The sequence below is a fragment of the Diabrotica virgifera genome, chromosome 7, assembly GCF_917563875.1.
Source record: "Diabrotica virgifera virgifera chromosome 7, PGI_DIABVI_V3a".
Lineage (NCBI taxonomy): Eukaryota > Metazoa > Arthropoda > Insecta > Coleoptera > Chrysomelidae > Diabrotica > Diabrotica virgifera.
The window spans coordinates 176508060-176529185 of NC_065449.1; the positions used below are offsets into that span (position 1 = coordinate 176508060).

General features: G+C 34.1%; 1 protein-coding gene across 1 annotated transcript in view; it reads right to left on the reverse strand.

The window, feature by feature from the left end:
* Positions 1–442: 442 nt before the first annotated feature.
* Positions 443–21126, reverse strand: part of LOC126888492 (zinc finger protein 271-like) — a 105685-nt gene continuing 85001 nt past the window's right edge. Inside the window, exon 4 of the mRNA XM_050656828.1 lies at positions 443–1642. Coding sequence (XP_050512785.1) covers positions 654–1642 — 989 coding nt within the window. The 3' untranslated portion in view covers positions 443–653. The remainder of the gene's footprint in view (positions 1643–21126) is intronic.

Consider the following 21126-nt stretch of genomic DNA (forward strand, 5'->3'; position numbering starts at 1 on the left):
TATGTAAAATAGATACAAACCCAAACTACAAGACAGATAGAACATAATGTGCAATAAACTCCTTTAATTTTCCTAACTATCGAGTTAATTGGGTTGAATATGTCTGTCTGTAGTAAGTTTCGTGTCAGCTAAAACATTTTTTGTTTCAACATTTTTTTTCTTTAATTCTGGACCGTGTTACGGGTGGAATTACCCTATTAGTTTTCTAAAGATAAGGCTGAACTGCAGCTATGCTGGTATTGAATAAGTCTGAAACATTCATGAAAACAGGATAATTCTTATGTCGCTGCAACAACACATTTTCTATCGCACTTCTTCAGTTTTCAGAGTACTTTTCGGAGGTTTTCTGAATACTAAAATACGATGCATCTATTTTTCACCACGAATTCAAATGCAACACGCAAATATGCGTGAAGAAAATGAGCCTCTCTTCTTTAAATAATAGATATTTTCATGCACTTGACCGTAAATTAGTGCACCAAGTACCTGAATTTATGAACTTCAGAAGGCTGTAGCTCGAGAATACTAGTTTTTCAGACCTAGGTGCCATGGACTTTTTTAATCTACTCACTGAGAACTATCATTGACCAAAGTTTCGTTAAATTTGACCGGGACCATTTTTCCATAAGAAATGTTGCAGGGTATTTTCACAATTATTGTAAGTTTTTTTCTCCAGTGTGGAGTCTCAAATGTGTTTTCAAACTGCTTGGTTTAGAAAACTGTTTAAAACAAATTTCACACTTATCAGGTTTTTCCCCAGTATGCACTCTCGAATGTAGTTTCAAATCACTTGGTCTACTAAACCCCTTTAAACAAATTTCACACTTGTAAGGGTATTCCCCAGTATGCACTCTCAAATGTGTTCTCAAATCACCTGCTCTACGAAACCGCTTAAAACAAATTTTACACTTGCGAGGTTTCTCCTTAGTGTGCACTCTCAAATGTGTTTTCAAATCACTTGGCATACTAAACCCCTTAAAACAAATTTCACATTTATAAGGTTTTTCCCCAGTATGCCCTCTCAAATGTCTTTTCAATTGACTTGCAGTACTAAACTGTTTTAAGCAAATTTCACACTTGTATGGTTTTTCCCCAGTATGCACTCTCAAATGTGTTTTCAAATCACCTGCCCTACTAAACACCTTAAGACAAATTTCGCACTGGTAAGGTTTTTCCTCAGTATGCACTATCAAATGTGTTTTCAAATCACCTGGCATACTAAACCCCTTAAAACACATTCCACACTTGTAAGGTTTTTCCCCAGTATGCAGTCTAAAATGTCTTTTCAATTGACTTGCAGTACTAAACTGTTTTAAACAAATTTCACACTTGTATGGTTTTTCCCCAGTATGTACTCTCAAATGTGTTTTCAAATCACCTGATCTACTAAACCCCTTAAGACAAATTTCACAGATGAAAGGTTTTTCCTCAGTGTGTGAAAACAAATGTATTTTTAAATAACTTTTGTAAGAAAACTGTTTAAAACAAATTTCGCATCTGTAAAGTCTTTGTACAGTCGCTACTTTTATATTTTTATTTAACGTCTGTCCCTCAGAGGGCTGACTGATGTAATTTGCTTCATAGGATGAATCTTGAATTAGTGTCTTCATAATTGCCATTTTGTGTTCGTCTTGGAGATAGCCTAAAATACAAATCAAACAATTAAGTAAATACTTTGAAGTGTAGGGAGAAATGATTGCAATAATCGAATTAAATTCATAGTGACTCATTAATTCAATCATACAATATACCAAAAATAATTTGGAATTTAGTAAACAGTGTAACTGGTAGGCAAAAGAAAACATCTGATATTATTCTGCATTATGATAATAAAAGTATTACCAAGTATTGTGACATTGCTAATTCGTTTGCCTTATATTTTGCTACAATTACAGAATGCAATCTTCAAATTCACTTTGCCAAAATCGTTGCATTCTTGTACTACCTCAAAAATGTTTAGTAAAATATTTAGACCCAACCATGCAGATTATTTATTTTTAAAAAACTAATGTTGTATGTTAAAGACGCAAAGAGGCGAGACAGATGAATTCATTATAAATAAAGGAGTGAAACAAGGGGATGCCTTATCCACGACACTGTTTAATCTAACTTTAGAATATGTACTACGAAATATAAACAAAGGGAACCTAAGAACAAGAGGTGGACAAATAATCGCCTACGCAGATGACATTGTTATTATTGCAAAGAACAGAAATATACTAAAAAAATACTAGAAGAAATAAAAGAGAAAGGGGAGACAATGGGACTGAGATTAAATGAAGAAAAGACAAAGATATTAAGACTAGGGAAAACAGAAATCAAAGAAAAAACAAAGATAGGATATTCAGAGTTTGAAGACGTAGAACATTTCAAATACCTAGAAGTGACAATAAGCAAAACGGATGAAAGAATACCAGAAATAAAAGAAGAAATATTGGCAGCAAATAAAGCTTATTTTGCAAATAAAACACTACTTAAAAGCAAAATACTGACTATTAAAACCAAGATGAGAATGTATAACACCATAATTAGACCAATATTATTATACGCAGCAGAAACAATGACGATGACTAAAAAAGATGAAGAAAACTTAAGAATAGTGGAGAGAAAGATCATGAGAACCATGCTGGGACCAATCAAAACAGAGCAAAATGAATATAGAAGCCAAACAAATGCAGAGATTAGGAAAGTACTGAAAGAAGATATCGTGACAAAAATAAAGCAATGCAGAGTTAGATGGTTGGGTCACATCTGGCGGGCAGGAGATGAAGCAGTGACATATGCTATGATAGAATGGAATCCAGGAGGTAGAAGGAAAAGAGGAAGACCAAGATCAAAATGGTTGCAAGAAGTTGAAGAAGACTTAAAAAACGCAGAGGCAGATAATGGCGGGGAAAAACTAGAGACAGGAAAAATGGAGAGAAATCGTTAAGAATATAACATAAGCAAAAGGGACCGATCCTCCCAAGAAATAGGATCTAGAAAGCTTTCGCGACTTAGCCCCATATCGGGGTGTACAGTCACTATATATACCTATATAATGTTTTATGTTATAGCCTCGGCCTGAGAGACCACCATTATCGAACTGAGTGTTTTTTTTCCTGGAAGCCGTCTGTTGTGAACCGGTTGTACTGCAGCCACTTGGCTTATTGTACATCTTCCATTGTTTATGAAACCCATTCCAGAATTCTGGAACCCTATACCAGCTTGTACAGGTCTAGTGGGTGGGTGCCATATAAATTTGGAGTCATTTCGATGTCTCCGAAAAGTGTTTGCCGCCTCCGATCCAATGCCTCACAGTCATGCAAGATATGGTTGAATGTTTCAGGTTCTCTGTTACAGAGTCTGTTAACTGGCGCATGTCCAGTGAGGAAACCTGTTATGACTCTGAGCTGATTCCTGCTTGTTTTCAGCAGTAACTCAGCTCTACTAGCACATGTCCGTCCGATATACATCTTGCCATGTGTTTGACCGGGTACACTCTCCCAGTGTGAGTTGTGTTGGCTTCGGATCCAGGCTTTTTTTCGTTCGCGGACGGTGCTTTTTGGCACTCCCACTGCCGGCTCTGGACCCAGGTATTTTGTAGCTGATGCTCTCTTGGCAAGTGCATCAGCTCTTTCATTGCCGTATATGCCCCGATGACCTGGAACCCATACCAGTATAACACTGTTATGTTGTGCCAGTCTATCAAGTTCTTGTCGACATTCCCACACCAGCCTAGAGTTCACCTTAGGGCTTATAAGAGCCCCAATGGCTGCTTGGCTATCTGTGCATATGTTAACCCGCTGCAGTTCGAATGCCCTCAGGTTGTTTTCTCTTGCACACTGCAAGATTGCAAAAATCTCTGCCTGAAATGCGGAGGTACATTCCCCCAGTGGAATAGAAATGTTGAAATTTCCACCACTATAGAATATCCCTGCGCCCGAACCGTCTGCAGTTTTAGACCCGTCCGTATACCAGGTGCAACCCTGCAGTCTGTGTCGAGAGTTTCCTCTGCCCCATTCGTCTCGTGGGCAAATGTCCACTTGAAAAGGTACTTCAGGCATATATCTTGATGTCATATGGTCAGAAATCATCATCCATTCGGCATCATTAATTTCATTCGTTATTTTACTATGTCCTGATTTAACTGGTACGTTGCTCAGGTTTTCTCGCAGTCTATAATAGGCCATTCTCGCCTCACCTCTTATTGTTATATGTAAAGGAGGGAGATCCAGTAGTGCCTCCATAGCTGCCGTAGGTGTGCCCCTCATAGCCCCCGTGATCCCGAGACAAGCAAGTCTTTGCACCTTGCTTAATTTGATGATGGCACTTTTTTGCTGCACTTTTGGCCACCATACCACTGATGCATATGTAATTGTGGGTTTTACCACCATGTTATAAGTCCAATATACCATGTCTGGTCTCAAACCCCACATTTTTCCATGAGTACGTCTGGCTACCATTAACGTAGATACCGCTCTCTTCGTTATTCTTTCTATCTGCTGATTCCAAGTAAGTCTTGAGTCTAATATTATCCCGAGATACTTTACTTCACTCACCAGATTTAAATGTATACCATTTAGACTTAGAGGACCCAATTCCTCTGAATTCCTTCTTTTAGTAAATTTCATGATTTTGGACTTTAGAGGACTGATGTTAAGCCCTACATTTGAAGTCCATTCTGTAACTATGGTCAGAGCCTGTTGCATTCGATCTCTGACTGTACCATTAAATTTTCCGTGGGCTAAGATGACTAGGTCATCCGCATAGCCCAGGACGTGATGCCTATCGTTGTCGAGTTTAGCTATCAGGCCATCCATGACCAGATTCCACAATAGAGGAGATAAGACTCCCCCTGTGGGCAGCCTCTGGCTACCTGAGCTGACACTGTATCCCCTAGCAACGTAGCATATATCACACGGCTTCTCAGCATGCAGTCTGTCCATCTACAGCTTGTTTCGTCTATTCCTTTTAGACGGATCGCCCTTGTGATCGCTTCGTAGGAGGTGTTGTCAAATGCTCCCTCAATATCGAGAAACGCACCCAACATCACCTCTTGGTTTTCTAGAACGTACTCCACTCTCTGTACAAGATGGTGCAGTGCCGTTTCTGTGGAGACTCCCGCTCGATATGCATATTGTCCCCGATGTATCGGACTTTCAACCAATACACCATCCCTGATATGCCTATCGAGCAGTTTTTCTAAGGTCTTCAGTACGAATGACATCAGACTTAATCGCCGCAGAGACTTGGCCCTTTCCTGTCCGATTTTGCCAGGTTTGGGTATAAAAGCCACCCTTATCAGCCTCCATGCTTTTGGTATGTACCCCAGCCCTAAACTAGCCTGCAGTATCTTACACAATTTTTTGAAAAGAAGGTCGTTTCCCTTCTGTAGAAGTATTGGATCTGAGTGTTAAAGCATAATAAAAATTAAGACAGCAGAAGTAGTAAATGTAATAAATTATATAAATGTGTTTTACAAGCCTGTCTTTTATGTTCAAATGTTTAGCAAAATATTTAGACCCAACAATGTACACTGGGGTGCAAAATTAACCGGACACCTTAAAAATGGGTCATTTTTGATGTCTGTAATTTTCTAAACCTGTTGTCCGATTTAAGGTTGATATGAACCCTCAATTAATTTGTTTCTGATCCTAGAGATGGCTCTACTGTAGCATGCCATTGTGGTAACATTTTCAACTTAATTGTAGATTTCTACATGATGACTCAGTAATATGTAGAAACCTGAACACTTTTTTATCGTTACACCCATCGGCTCAATTGGCTATGATGCCAAATTGTTTAAACAGTAATTTTATCAACGCCTAATAACAATGTTAATAGCAAGAAATATTTAGTCCATGTTGTGAGGCCGCTCCCGTCTGAAAGAAAATTATGTTTCGGTTTCTTTGCGGAAGGAAATCTGAGGGCGAAATTTTTGGCCAGAAATTGGAAAGAAAGGTATCTTGTCATTTTTCTCAAAAGTTGATAGTTTTCGAGTTAGGGGCGATTTAAAATCTGAAAAATGCGAAAATACGCATTTTCGAAGCTTAAAAGCTCATTTATCTTAATATATCGCACATCCCATTCAATACCGATACAACTGCGGTTTTCTTCTTCTACAAAATAGATATTTTAAGACAAGTAATTGAATATTAGAATATTAGTAATTCAATAGCACACGAATGGATATCTTTTTTGAAAAACAAGCAATATTTAACCATTATAAATATTTGTAAGATATGGCGGTATTGCATTATATTTTTAAATAACTCATCAACCATAACTGCTACGATTATACAGATTAACAATGAAAAACCAGACAAAGTTATAAATGGTAGTTTACTAGATAAATTTATCTAATAATTATAATTATTTTATATTATAAATCACAACAAAGTGAAATTAACTCAACAAATTGAAATAAAATGATTGATGTACATTTGCAATAAGATTTTTTTTTTGCATAATTCCAGTAAATGCTCTTTTGTTTTCTCTCCTACAGTAGGAGGCTTTTCGTAGGCTGGTTTTGAGTTATATTGCTCTAAAATATTATTATTATCAGAAAAACGACGAGTAGAAAGGTCAATAGTTTTATAGGTTGTATAGTCAAAGTTAACTTTGTAAAAAGATTTTGTAGGAAAACACTTTTCTACTTTAAGAATTTGTATATTATTCCATATTACTTTCTCGTTATCCGAATTTTTGGTGAATTTTTGCCCAAAAATTTTTGAAAGGTACTTGGAGTCAAAAAGTCTTCAGCGTCCATTTCATTCCCTTTATAGGGCCTACCGTTTTTCTTTTTGCAGCACTTATTAGAGGTGGCCACTGACATGAATTGAGTTAAACTGTGTTTTTGCTTTCTCGATTACTGCATGCATCGAATCACCCTCATTTTGGGTATGACAAACAGTAAAAAATTTGTGAGTAATGTTATTTATTTCAGCATGCGTAACTGCATATAAGTACATAAGTACCACCAAAACCGCCTTATTCTTATTCTTGCCAACGCAGTTGTCGGAATAAAAAATAATATCTTTTCCTGCAGGTAAAGTAGATAGATAGCTAGAGAGGCATGTTGCAATTTAATTTGCTCCTCGCATAGCAATGGCCTCGTGCCAAAAACAGCAGGAACTGTTTGCGATGCTACTTCGAAAATCGTAAAATTAAAGCAATTGAGACAGGACTTATAAAAAATGTAGAAATATCTCCGCAATGTGTAGGTAATACTGCTTGCAAATCGAAGCAAGCTACTATGAGTTTATTATTTTTTATGTAGGATTTGTAATATTTTTTGCTTTTTCTTCTCGGCTTCTTTCTTTACTACGAATGTGACGTGTGTATTGTTCTTGGCCTTTTTATTTTTCTTCTTGATTGCATTGTTTATACACCTCATAAGTTGCGCAGTGATCTTTCGTCGGTTTAAAAAAAGAAATATTACATTCTGTGTTAAAAAATGTTTCATATGTACATCTTTTAACAGATGGCAACTGCTTTTCTTCTCGTTACTCTTTGTAGTATCTATACATCTAAGCTAAGGTTAATGATCCATCAAGGAATTCTCTACGAGTTTGAGCTCTTAAATAGTGAGACTCTACGCGCTCAAAGCTATTTATGTGTTTTCTTACGGTTTCCTTAAGTTTCTCGTTTATAGTTGTGCGTTTTGATGATTTCCTCTATTATCTTTCTGAACGATGTTATACTCTTTTGACTTAGCCCAACTTGTTCGAATAAATCGATCTCCAATATTAAGGGTATTCATAAAAATATTTTGCATGCTCTTCTCCTTAATTTGTTTATAGTTAAATAAAAACATAAATTGTTTGTCCTATTACTTCCTTCTACAACTCTCCCATACTTCGGAATATTGTGCAAACGTTTCTGTAAAATACCCCTAGCACTCGCAACATGTGGCGGTATTACATTAAAACATATTATATTCTACGTGCAATATCCATACATGATACAGTTAAGGCGCTACAAACTACGTTTTTGAAGTTACGTCACTAATGTTCTCAGCAAGCGACGTGTATTCTCGCAATCTTCAGATTTTAAATCCCTTGTAACTCGAAAACTGTTAACTTCTCAGAAAAATGAGAAGATATCTTTTTTGTTTAGAAGAAGCCAAAAAACCTAAAGAGTTACAGTGCAAAATAGGAAATTGTTGAAATAGACCCTGCTGCATTGGCATTAAAATCGGATCGACGCGCATAATTAACAATTAAAAAACAACGGTCTAAATTGAAGTTAGACCCGATTACTACTCAGAATTTCAAAAATGAATGTTTAAACTTCACTTTAAGGACTTGCCAACCTTAAATATAATAATTTAAATATGAGTTTTTACGCCTCGAAAATGTCTATCTTCGCATTTTTCATATTTTAGTTCACCTCTAATTCGAAAATTATCAACTTTTGAAAAAAATGACAAGATATTTTTCTTGCTTAGAATGACCAAAAAACAAGAAAAAATATTTTCCTGGACAAAAAATGGTAATCTTGTGAATTTGTTTAGAAACATTTTTTTTAACAATTTTTGCCCAAAAATTTCGCTGGCACTCTTCTGATTTATCTAAAGGGGACATTTTTGAATAGGAATCCGCAAAGAAACCAAATCAGAATTTTTTTAGACGGGAGCGGCCTCACAACATAGACTAATTACATATTATGTTTCTCCGTAACTAAACATTCCAGTTAGTAAGGAATTCATCTTATCTCACACTGACACTGAAAGATGGTAATAAAATTTTACGACCTCTTCCATTCACTGTCGACAAATCATCTAAAAGTGTATTACATTGCACAAATTTTGTTTATACACATAAACCTTTTAACACGTTGACGGACAGTGCGAATGCCTCAAATGTATAATCAAGTGTTGTGATACTATATGAATTTTGCAAAGTAGAATAGGGAAATTGCTAAATTTGTTTTAGCGCTTATAGATTATGGAAACAATATGTTTTTTGTAAACATGTGGACGACGGCCATGGATGTATCATATTTTATATGCATCTGTAGATGTAATAACAGGATTTTGATTTTAAATTCCGCAAAATATGTTTAAGCAAGGCGAAAACCTCGCGTTTCTTGGGAAAAATATTCCCATGAGATCTTTTTGCGTAAGCAGTTTCATGAGATACCTCAGAATAAGACAAAAAAGGTTATAATAAAGATATTAAAAATGACTTAACAGAAAAGATACTGAAAACTATTTCACTAACACCAAAACTAGTTCGTCTCTGTCTTGCTAAGAGAACCGTCGATTTATTGCATTTCGATTTAATGTCCATGATTCAGTTCCATAGTAAAGCACACTGTGTAGGTACATAACATTTAATTAGCCTTATTTTGAGGGCCAATATCAGATCTTTGCTGCATAAAATCTTTTTCATTTTCACGAAGTTGGCACGTGCTTTTTCAATTCTCTCTCTTATTTCTGCAGTCTAATCGTTATTTTCTGTGATTATCGTTCCCAAGTAAGTATATTTTTTTACTCTCTCAGACTGCTGGCCGCCTACCGTTAATATTTCATTTATATTGTTGTTCTTGCTATTTTTCATAAATTTTGGTTTTTTGAGGTTAAGGGAGAGGCCGTATTCTCCATTACATATATCTTAATATTTTGTTCATTATTCTTTCTAAGTCTTCCAAGTTGTCTGATATTATGACTGTATCGTCGGTATACCTAATGTTATTAATTAAATTTCCATTCACTTTTATGCCGACTGTCTCGTTTACCAAAGCTTCTTGTGTGATTTCTTCAGAATAAGAACTAAACAATAACGGCGACAGTATGTAACCTTGCCTGGCCCCTCTCCTTATCTCCATTTGTTCCGACACTTCTCCAAATTACACATTTGATCGTTGGCTGTAGTATAAATGGTATAGTTTATTACTAAAGTTATTATTATGGTATGGTTTATTACTAACGAGGAAGTTATAAATGCCTTAAATCAAATGAAAAATGGAAAATATAGAGACGACGGAATAACAAAAGAGATGATTAGAGATGGAGGTCAAACTACCTTGGAAGCAGTTAAAATCCTAATGAAGAAGTGCCTCTTTGATATTGCTATTCCAACCACTTGGCAAAATGCGCAGCTACTTCTACTACAAAATAAAGGAGGCAAACACAAACTCGAAAATTACAGACCAATAAGTCTGTTACCACATCCGTACAAACTGCTTACCACAATAATGACCAACAGACTATCAGATAAATTCGATAGTTACCAGCCTGTTGAACAAGCGGGATATCGCAAAGGTTATAGTACCGTAGAACACCTACTCCTACAGACAATAAGGACATTTCTCGAAAAGTGTAACGAATACAATAACCCTCTTCATTCAGCATTTGTTGATTACAATAGGGTATTCGATTCCATAGAACTCTGGGCCGTATTAGACGGAATGAATAACGCAAGGATTGATTCCAGATATAGAATATAGAATTATTTACTATTGAATTAGAAGATGCCTTATGTCTTAGAAGAAAAAGTTAAATTGTCACTTAAATTTTTAAGTCATCTAAGATTTGCCGATGACAATAGTGCTCATAAGCAACAATACAGAAGAACTAATCTACATACTAAAGATGCTTAAACAGGAATCTGAGAAGAAAAGCGGTTTAAAAATAAATTTAAATAAAACAAAAGTGATGACAAATCAAAATATCAGAATCGACTTAGATGGAAGTCAGATCGAAAGTGTCGAAGAGTCACACGATCAAGCTAGGCAAACAGAATCAAACGGCAGAGATAACTAGAAGAATCCGAATTACTTGGGCAGCAGTTGCAAGACTCAGTGATGTGTTGAAAAACAAAAAGATACCAATAAACCTAGAAAAAAGGGTATTCAATAGTTGTATTCTCCATCAGTTATGACTGATGGAGTGGATACCGTGACACTTACAGGGTTATCAGCCAATAGATTAAGAACACAGAGGGCCATCGAACGAGCTATGTTAGGAGTATCTCTGAGAGAACATATTTGAAATGGGACGTACGAAACAGGACGAAGGTGGAATATGTAACTGGAAGAATTGCGCAAATGAAATGGAACTGGATAGGACACGTGGCACGGCAAAACAACGAAAGGTGGACGAGAACATTGTACATTGGAGACCACGCGAGCATAGTAGTAGCAGAGGAAGACCACAAAAACGATGGTTAGATGACTTCAAAGCAAAAGTGGGGAGAAACTGGTACCAAAGAGCACAAAACAGAGAAGAGTGGAAAACTCATGGGAGGCCTTTGTCCAGGAGTGGATGCAAACAGGCTAAAGAAGAAGTTATTGTTTTCTTTAGGGACATTCACTTAACAAGCTACATGTTTTTATGGATTTGGCTGTCTCTAGAGGTGTATATTCTCGGGCTGAATACCGATAACCTTTTTCCAAGCACACAAACAATCCACATTGCTTTACTATATTTTTTGTTTTTGTTCTGTTAGTGTATCTTTGGTTGCCTATATAGATGTCATATAGGTGAACAAGGATTAGGATTAAGTTAGGTTAGGTCTGATCCGGGGAACCGGTACCGGGACAAGCGATGTAAGATGATCAAACTAAATAAAGATATCTTAATCAAGAGTACTTAATAGTCATTATTAAAGAACCCAACTAAACATGGTGGCAGCGGTGTTGAGTGCAGCACGTATATTTTAAGTATAAAACTATATTACCCATTAACCACTAGCACATGCCAAGAGTAGCAAAGCAAGGTTAAGGGGCAAGAAAATATTCTGCATTGTGGTCAATTGTGGTTGAAATCATACCCGACATAACGTAACACTGAAAATGTCTACTAATACTACTCCTGATGCAAATACTCAAGGTATAGTAAGTCCAGCACCATTGAATGTTAACCCTCCGGATAAATTCAATTTTTTGGCCCCAGCAATTTGGCCTGCATGGAGGAAGAGGCTGGAACGCTACATGTCGGTATCAGGGCAGCTCCAAAAGACAGAAAAACAAAAAATATATCCTAGTGTACCTTATGGGAGAAGAATCCGAAGATATTTTGATACAATTTCAAAAAATTCCAGATACTTACGAGGAAGTTCTAAATGTTTTTGACAAATATTTTATCCCTAGACGTAATATTATATATGAACGTTTCAAATTCAATTCTACAGTACAAAAACCAGGTGAAACCATTGACTTATTTATTACTAGCCTACATACCTTAGCAGAACATTGTAATTATGGGCAACTGAAGGAGGAATTGATCCGAGACCGTATCGTAGTAGGCATGCTGGACACAAAAACATCAGAAAGGTTACAGCTAAAAGAAACAGTTTTGATAGCAATTTCTGGCTTTTCTTCGTGTCTTATCAGATAAAACAATTGTTCCAGATATCGTTATCGCGTTTCCTTTTTTACTTCTTTATCGATGATTATTCTGCCGCGCCGTTTTCATTTTCTAATATTCTATACTCTTTCTCTTTCTGCTCTCAAAGAAACTGTTTATTAGATTTTTTTCTTTCTCATCTAATTTATACCGATCCAGATTAGCTCCATATAACAGTTCTAGTTCTACTTGCATCAGACTAATCAATACGTTTATTTAACATATTATTAAGTGTCAACACATTTTTTCTTTTGTCTTCGCTAATATTTATTTATTTCTGTTGTTTTTGTACATAGAAGAAATCAATATAGATGTAAGATTTTTAAAATTGATTGTTATTATTTCTTTTATATTGATCCTTTTTTTATTTTTAATATGAAGGTGAAAATATTTTTTAACCTATCCTGAATTAATTTCAAAAGTGGTTATTTATTTAGGTACTCTTACTCCATATCTATTTAAATATCGTCCAATTGGTTTCCTTTAAATTTAGCTCACCACAAATGCAAAAAGTAATGAACAATGAAAATTTTAAAGATAAAATAATGATTTCAACTAAAATCTTTAATAAACATAAGTGCGACAAAAGAGAAACACCATGGATGGTAGTTATTAGAAAAACTATTTGACAAAAGTAGACTATTTATGCTCCAATTCAAAATATAGTCAAATACAAAGCTTCAGAGATACATGAAAAAATACAAATAAAAAAGACAACTTTATGTTACTTAAAAACATTAAAAAGCCAACTCGGGTTTAATCGAGACAAAAAGTACCGGCCCTAAATATATCAAAATCTAATACGGCCAAGGGGACTGACAATATTTCAAGAAAAGTAGTTAAATTAATTTCAGAAGGTCACGTTGATGCGTTATAAATAGACGTTATAGTAGTATATATATCTGTATTATATTACCTACTAACTATAATACAATAACACGTTTTGTTGTACAAAGTAATTGATATGGCAACGCTGCTAGGATAAAGTTCTGTTTGACGCGATTCTAGCAGAAGGTACTGCTATCTATCGAACATAAATATTACCGATGTTGTAGATGGAGTCACTTCATGGCGGCACAAATTCACAGCGGCAATTCAAGATATAATTCTTGTTTAACGAGATTTTTCAGATGTTTAGAAAAAAATATTCAACATTTTATTGCAAATATTTTCCACTCTTACAGTTTTATATATGTTGTTATTAAAATTTTGTCCGATTTCTTGCCGGTAGCTTTATTATAAGCCAAAACATATTATTTTTTCCTATTATGGCAAAACTGTAAGATCAAAAATTTTCAAAAAATTCATAAGTATTTCTTAGGATTATATCTTTATGCTGTAAGAAAATTAACAAAATTGTATGTTTGGTTTTCCCGCTTTATACTTGGAAAAAAAGAGTATTTTTGAGTTTTTTCGAAAACGAAAACATGAAGTTCGCTCAAAATTTGTCAAAATACTTCTAGTAATCACATACACCTTCTCAAATTTTTTCAAAATTTTTGAACTTCAAATTTTTTTTTGGGGGGGTTCAGATCAACCTTAAGTGATTTTTTAATATGTCTTTAATAGGTATTTTAATATACCTTATTCTTTAACAATATCTCTGTAATCATATTGTTGCTAAACAGGTAAATTTTCATTGTATACCGAGTGTACCAATGAAACTGTGTTTTTTTCTCAAACTTCGCATCACCCTGTGGAATATTCTAGCATTTATAAAATACTCAAATTAAAACTCAACTATAGCCTCATGTTTTCTGAACATTCTGTTTTTTGATTCATTCGCTTATGATGGACCGTAAAAAAGTTAGGTACTTTATCAATTAGCTGTTTTTCATCAACACAGGGTGTTTTAAATAAGTATGGCAAACTTCAAGGGGTAATTCTACATGAAAAAATAATGACAGTTTGTTTTATAAATCTATGTCCGCAAATGCTTCGTTTCTGAGATAGAGGGTGTTAAAATTTTTCTTACAAACTGACGATTTATTTATTGCTTTAAAACCGGTTGAGATATGCAAATGAAATTTGGTGAGTTTTAAGACGTAGTTATTGTACATTTTTTCACATACAAGTAAGAATTTAATATTCACCATTGGCGCGCATACGGGTAATATGATCCGTCATATCACCAAATGGGCGTTTTAATGAGTGGAACATGTAGAATATGTCAAATGACATGAATTATGACAGGAGATAAATAGCAGTCTGATTTTTGCATGAGAGTTTAATCTCTGTTCGGAGAGTTTAAGTCTGTTCTGTCGGACAAAATAAATGTGCCGTTTTCGTGTTCTGACCAAATTTTTAACCTGTTCCACAGTTAAAACGTCCCATGTTCCAGTGTTCCCATATATCAAAGTTTGTTCAACTAGACAACCTTTAAGCTATTAACAAATTTTCAGCTTGTTATTAATCAACTTTTTTTTCATACGCGGGATCCGGACCTAACAGTGCATCAAATGTATAAGCAAGTGTTGTGACTGTATTTTACAATGTACAATAAGGAAATTAGTGAATTTCTTTTAGCACTTATAGTTTATGGAAGCAATGAGTTTTTTAACATCTTTTTTAAACATGTGTATGACGACCATGCAGGTCCATAGATCTAACAATTTTTGTCACAACTTGTTATTTTAAAAATGTCGTCTATGGATGCTGTATCACATTACATCAATGAAAATTAGACGTTTTGTCCGTCAACGTGTTAAATATTATAGTAGGTAAATAGATTGTTATTAAACTTTGTTTAAAACTTAGTTTTACTGCTTTAAAGTGATAATTCAAGATGAAAGATTCAAAAAAAATTTAAGTTGTGATATTAAAAAATATATGCAACGATATACACATATGTGTGAAATATATTTTTTCTACGAGCGTGCAAAAATGTCTACTTTCGCGCACGCGTTTTAGTTTAGAAAGTTTTACTTTTCCGCACGCGTGTTACTTTCCCGCACGCGTTTTACTTTTCCGCACGCGTGTTAATTTAGATATGGCCTTAACCTTCCGATGACCAACCTTTTTTTGTTACACGGATGACCAAGGGGGGTAAAAAATGACCCCAGGTCAAAAAGTCAAAAATGACAATTAACAAAAAAATTAAGTATTTTTTTATGGCATGGACTTTATGTCATTCAGCCAGTCACAACATAAGTATTAGTGTCATGTGTAGTGTGTATGTTGAGTGTCTTGTTACTTTGCAAAGTCGACGTCATTAGCGTAAAACTACTTGGAATTAAACATAATAGACGGTATTTTACTAAACATCAACTTCAGAATATATTTTTTATTCGTAAAATATAGGGATTTTTTTTTATTTCGAAATATGAGGATATCTAGAATGATATCAAAGTCAAATAAAAAATAATGAGTTAAAAATTGAAAATACTTTTGAATTTATTAAAGAAAAACATACGCTGGTGTCCAAATTTCCCCCGCTTGGTCATCCGAAGGTTAAAGTAATTATAATACATGCAATAAACTAATATTTAGATATTATTTACTTTAAATATATCGTATTGTGTTCATGTTTTAATGAAATTAACCCGATTATTTCATTTATAGGTAGTGTGACCAACTCCAATTCAGTCGAATCCGGGACAATGCTGAAAAAAAATACCTAAAATCCGGGACTTTTGAATGAAAATCGGGCCATTTGTTATTTTTTTAAATATAGGATTCTAATATCATCATTTCATTGGTTATTTAACATTTTTATGTTGACAATGATATTTTTGATGGGCTTAATCAAATGATACGCCCAAACACCTTCCCGAGCTGCTGTCTCTAAATCAATGCTCGATGAAGCTGTTGGCTTGAAAAATTGCGTTAATTTTTTTGCTGCTGGACGTGGAGCAGATACCTCTACGGTGTTTTTCACTTTTGATGTGACTTAGTATATCCGCTCTACCACTGTGGGCGATCGAAAATTCCGATTCACAAGTATCACACTTCATGTCACTGTAAGAGTTACTTTTTTTTTCAAAAATAGAAATTCTTCTTCCAATATTTTATTGAAAGTGCAATATCGTTTTCTGTTTTTACTTTCTTGTGTTGGTTCCATATTCATATTAACAGTAATAATATATTGGAATGAAAAAGTCAGGTCAAAAACAATAATTCCGAGATGGTCACTAATCGATTTTCGGATTCAAACTGATTACTGTACTGACAATAAAATAAATGTTTAGAAAAAAAAATCATATTGCAACGCAGCAGATTTGAATTTGGCTCAAAGCATGCAACGGTTTGGGAATTAATCATATTTCGCGAACGAACTCAAGAGGTTTATCTACTTAAGTGGTTGACAAAACCGAAAAAAAAGATGCATCAGCAATCATTACATTACATCGTTCGATGCGGCATGCGTGCCTAGGCATGATTCATTGTGACATGAATTATTATCGTTTTTGAATGGTCTTTTCGGAAGACGATAATTAAAACACACAAATAAAAAAAATTCCACAGTTTTCGTTTTCTTTCATAGAACTATTAAAATTTATACGATAAAATTTTTTTTTTCGTCCCAACAATTTAATTTGATGTAAATTCTTAGAATAAAACCGAAAATATAGATTTTTACCAAAAAGTTGAAAATTCGGATGGCCCGGAAGCCTTGTCCGGGACGCCGGGACACAACTTCGTTATTCGGGCCATGTCCCGGATTTTTCGGGCTAGTTGGTCACACTATTTATAGGAGATTCTGACCAATAGAAAGCTACAGAAATCTAAATTAAATCGATAATTTTTGATAATTTCCCGTCGTCAAGTATATTACGTCAGATGCCTTCGTTGCTATGAAAAAATACATTCAGTGACATTAATGACAATTCATGTTTTAACAAGCTGAAAATGCGAGCATTGTCATAACGAAAACTTTGTATATTTACGTATTTTAATTCATAATATGGAAAATTTCTATTATGAAAAGTAGTTTAGAATTAATAATTATGTTTTAATGTGCAATTATATCATTCTAATTTAAATGTTATGAACTATAAAGGTAGTTTACTCTTGATCGAAATTCATATTTATTATATACCTCGTATAAAATTAATAAAATTTTATACAAGGTGTCGCAAAAGTAGTGGAACGGTCGAATATTTCGCGAACTGAACATCGGATCGAAAAACTGAAAAATACGTGTTCAATCATTTTCAAAAATCTATCCAATGACACTAAACACCAACCTCCACTACACCCTCTGGAGGTGGGGTGGGGGGTAACTTTAAAATCTCAAATGGAAACTCCTAGATTTTCTTGCAGATTTGGATTCGTTACGTAAAAGTAAGCAACTTTTATTCAAGACATTTTTTCGAACTGTGGATAGATGGCGCTATAATTGGGAAAAACGATTTATCCTGATACCATGGGTAAATTATAGAAACGGTCTAATATCTCGAGAAATACACTTCCAAATGAGAAACCAAACAAATTTTTTTAATACTTTTCGAAAACCTATCGAATAACACTAAACATGACCCTCCAACCCACCCCCCTGGAGGTGGGGTGGGGGGTAACTTTAAAATATTAAATATTACCCCACTTTTTATTACAGATTCGGTTTGTCATGTAAAACTAAGCAACATTTATTCGAAACATTTTTTTAGAATTGTTGATAGATGGCGCTTTAATTGGAAAAATACGATTTATTAGCGCCATCTATCAGCATTTTTAAAAAATGTTTCGAATAAATGTTGCTTAATTTTTCATGACGAATTCGAATCTGCAATAAAAAGTGGGGGTTGCTATTTAAGATTTTAAAGTTACCCCCCACCCCACCTCCAGGGGGTGGATTGGAGGGTCATGTTTAGTGTTTATCGATAGGTTTTCGAAAAATATTAAAAACCTGTTTTTTGGTTTCTTATTTGGAAGTGTATTTCTCGAGATATTAGACCGTTTCTATAATTTACGTATGGTATCAGGATAAATCGTTTTTCCCAATTATAGCGCCATTTATCCACAGTTCGAAAAAATGTCTTGCATAAAAGTTGCTTACTTTTACGTAACGAATGCAAATCTGCAAGAAAAACTAGGGGTTTCCATTTAAGATTTTAAAGTTACCCCCCACCCCACCTCCAGGGGGTGTAGTGGGAGTTGGTGTTTGGTGTCATTGGATAGATTTTTGAAAATGATTGAATACGTATTTTTCAGTTTTCCATCCGATGTTTAGTTCGCGAAATATTCGACCGTTCCCCTACTTTTGGGACAGGGTTGCATCATAAATCTTAGAACAAGAAGAGCTTTTTATGAAGAATAACTTTTATTTGTCAAATTAAAAATAAAAGAGTTATAAATGAAAATGGTCTTGGTATCCATAATTTGAGAAAAATCTTCAAATATTTTTTTCCATTAGAAGGATGTACACAGACACAATACTGGCTAGTGATTTTAGTCAACAATTTTGCCAATTCGACAAAAAATAATTTCTAAATAGTTAATAATTATTACTAAATAATTAGTAATTTTGCCAATTTCGGCAAAATTCTCAAAAAACAAAAAAATTACCTTCTACAATCACTATCCAGTTGTGTCGAGTTTAGGGAACGACTAGGTATTATAACATAATATTTTAACTTTATAGCAAATGGAACAGTCCATTTATCATAAAGGGGAGGCCGTATTTATACTGATATAAACCTTTTTAAAACTGTTAATAAATTATTGCTTTTAAAATATTTATACTCAAATTGTATTTTTGAACATCTTATTTATTTTATATAATAATTAAATTCACTATCAAATGTCATTGATGTTTTATTAATACTTAATTTAAAATTTAGTTTGACATTCACGAAGTGTTAAAGTCAAATGTAAATAACCTATGCTTTGCAAATCGAGATTTAAAAGAAGTAGCCTACTTCCTAATCAACCATTTGAGCTGACGTTTAGTGCGTCTGTAGGAGATAACCGGATTGTGACGTCACATTTTAGACTTTGACGTCGATTATCTCGAAGACGGTTAGACATATCGAAATGCTGTTTTCAGATTTGGATTCAGAAGGCAAAACTACATAAGAATCCATCGATACACCTGCTCTAAGTATTGCAGGAGCGGCAACGCAATAACACACAGTGTTTTGGCCTCATTATATTTATTTCATTCGAAGTACCTGGCCTATTTACTTGCCCAGATATTGTACTAAATTTTTTGGTTTCTCGTTAATTACCTTTCGTTAGTACTAACTAGTCGTGCCCTCAGTAAGTAAGAACAAATTCAATTGTTAAGTCGTTTCGCATAGTTATCAAGTGTCGCCAAAAAACGCCGGTTTCAGTTATAGTAAAAAAATAAATTAACCCTTTCTCCCTCCTTCCTTCACCTTACTAATAACTGAAGACTTCTCGACCTACCAGTTAAAATAAGGTAAGACTTTTTTTTGTTAATATTTCCCTACAGTCCGCTTTAAATTTGATTGCGTAATAAACCAGCATCGCCTAATCGCCACCCCATAAGTTTTTGGTCCTTCGAGCCGGATCCTCTTGAATCAATTTCGTTGTTGTTTTGCCGGTTCAAGATCTATCGTATTTTCGCATTGGATTAATTTATTTAAAATTATAATTGCAATCGGTATAGTATATTTGTCGTGTTAAAATCTAATTAAATCGTAGTGTACCCTTTTTTGTCGTATATCGAAAAACCTTGTTCTTCGGTCGACTATAGCTAGGACATTAAATTCGTGTTTTTGCTTCTGAACCCATCGCTTAGTGAAATCGACTTTGGTTAATTAAATATAGTTTATTTGGATATTTTGCAAACCTAAAAATAGTTTGTTTGGATTTAGTTTAATAAAATTTGAGTAATTGTTGAAAAAATAAATACACCTAACTACTATTCTTGACTTATTTTGGTTTTTGTTCCATTTTATTTCTTTATCACTGATAATTTTTTGAAAGAATTTCAATATTTATTATTAAACATGCCTAAAAGTCAAAACGAACTAAAATTGGAGCGATTATGCTCTAAACGTGAAACTATCTTTCGTAGGGCTCAATTATGTTACGATGCCGGGTCGGCCTTAGAAAAAGATCCAGAAAATGCCTCAAAAATGAGGAACTTTGCAGTTAGATATAGTACTTTCGAAAAAACTCTATCAGAATATAAGGAAATTGTTCAAGATATCGTTATATTAAAACAAGAGATGGAGCCAGATGCTGGCGTTGCTTACCATACGCATTTAGATGCATTTTATGATCTCTATTCCAATATTGAATATTTAGCTTAATTATTAATAAATAAACCTGCTGTTTTAAGTAATAATCCCAATAGTACTAATAATTCTAATATTAAAATGCCCAAATTTGAATTAGTTAAGTTTGATGGTGAAGATATATCTCTGTGGCCTGTTTTCTATGAAAATTTCAAACAATTTGTTCATAACAAAATAGAATATCCCAAGTCCGATAAGCTACAGTATTTGTTGAGTTGTATTTCCGGGAAAGCCTTGAAAAGCTGTAGCTCAATAGAACCCATTCCTAATAATTATGATATTATTTGGATTGGAATATGCTTGTTGAAAGATATAATGATAAAAAATATTTGTTTAATCTCTATATGGATCGAATTGTTAATTTTCGCGGTTTGCAATCTAATAATGCATCCTATTTGGACATATTTTTGGAAAAGTTTGATACTAATGTTTCTGCACTAAAACGATTAAATCTCGATAATTTAGATGATCATATTTTAACTTATTTAGCTATGTAGCACGTAATTTGCGTAATCATTTTTAATTTTATTTTGTTTTAACAATCATCTGCACATTTTTTCTAAAGACACGATGTTTGTTAGTCATAGC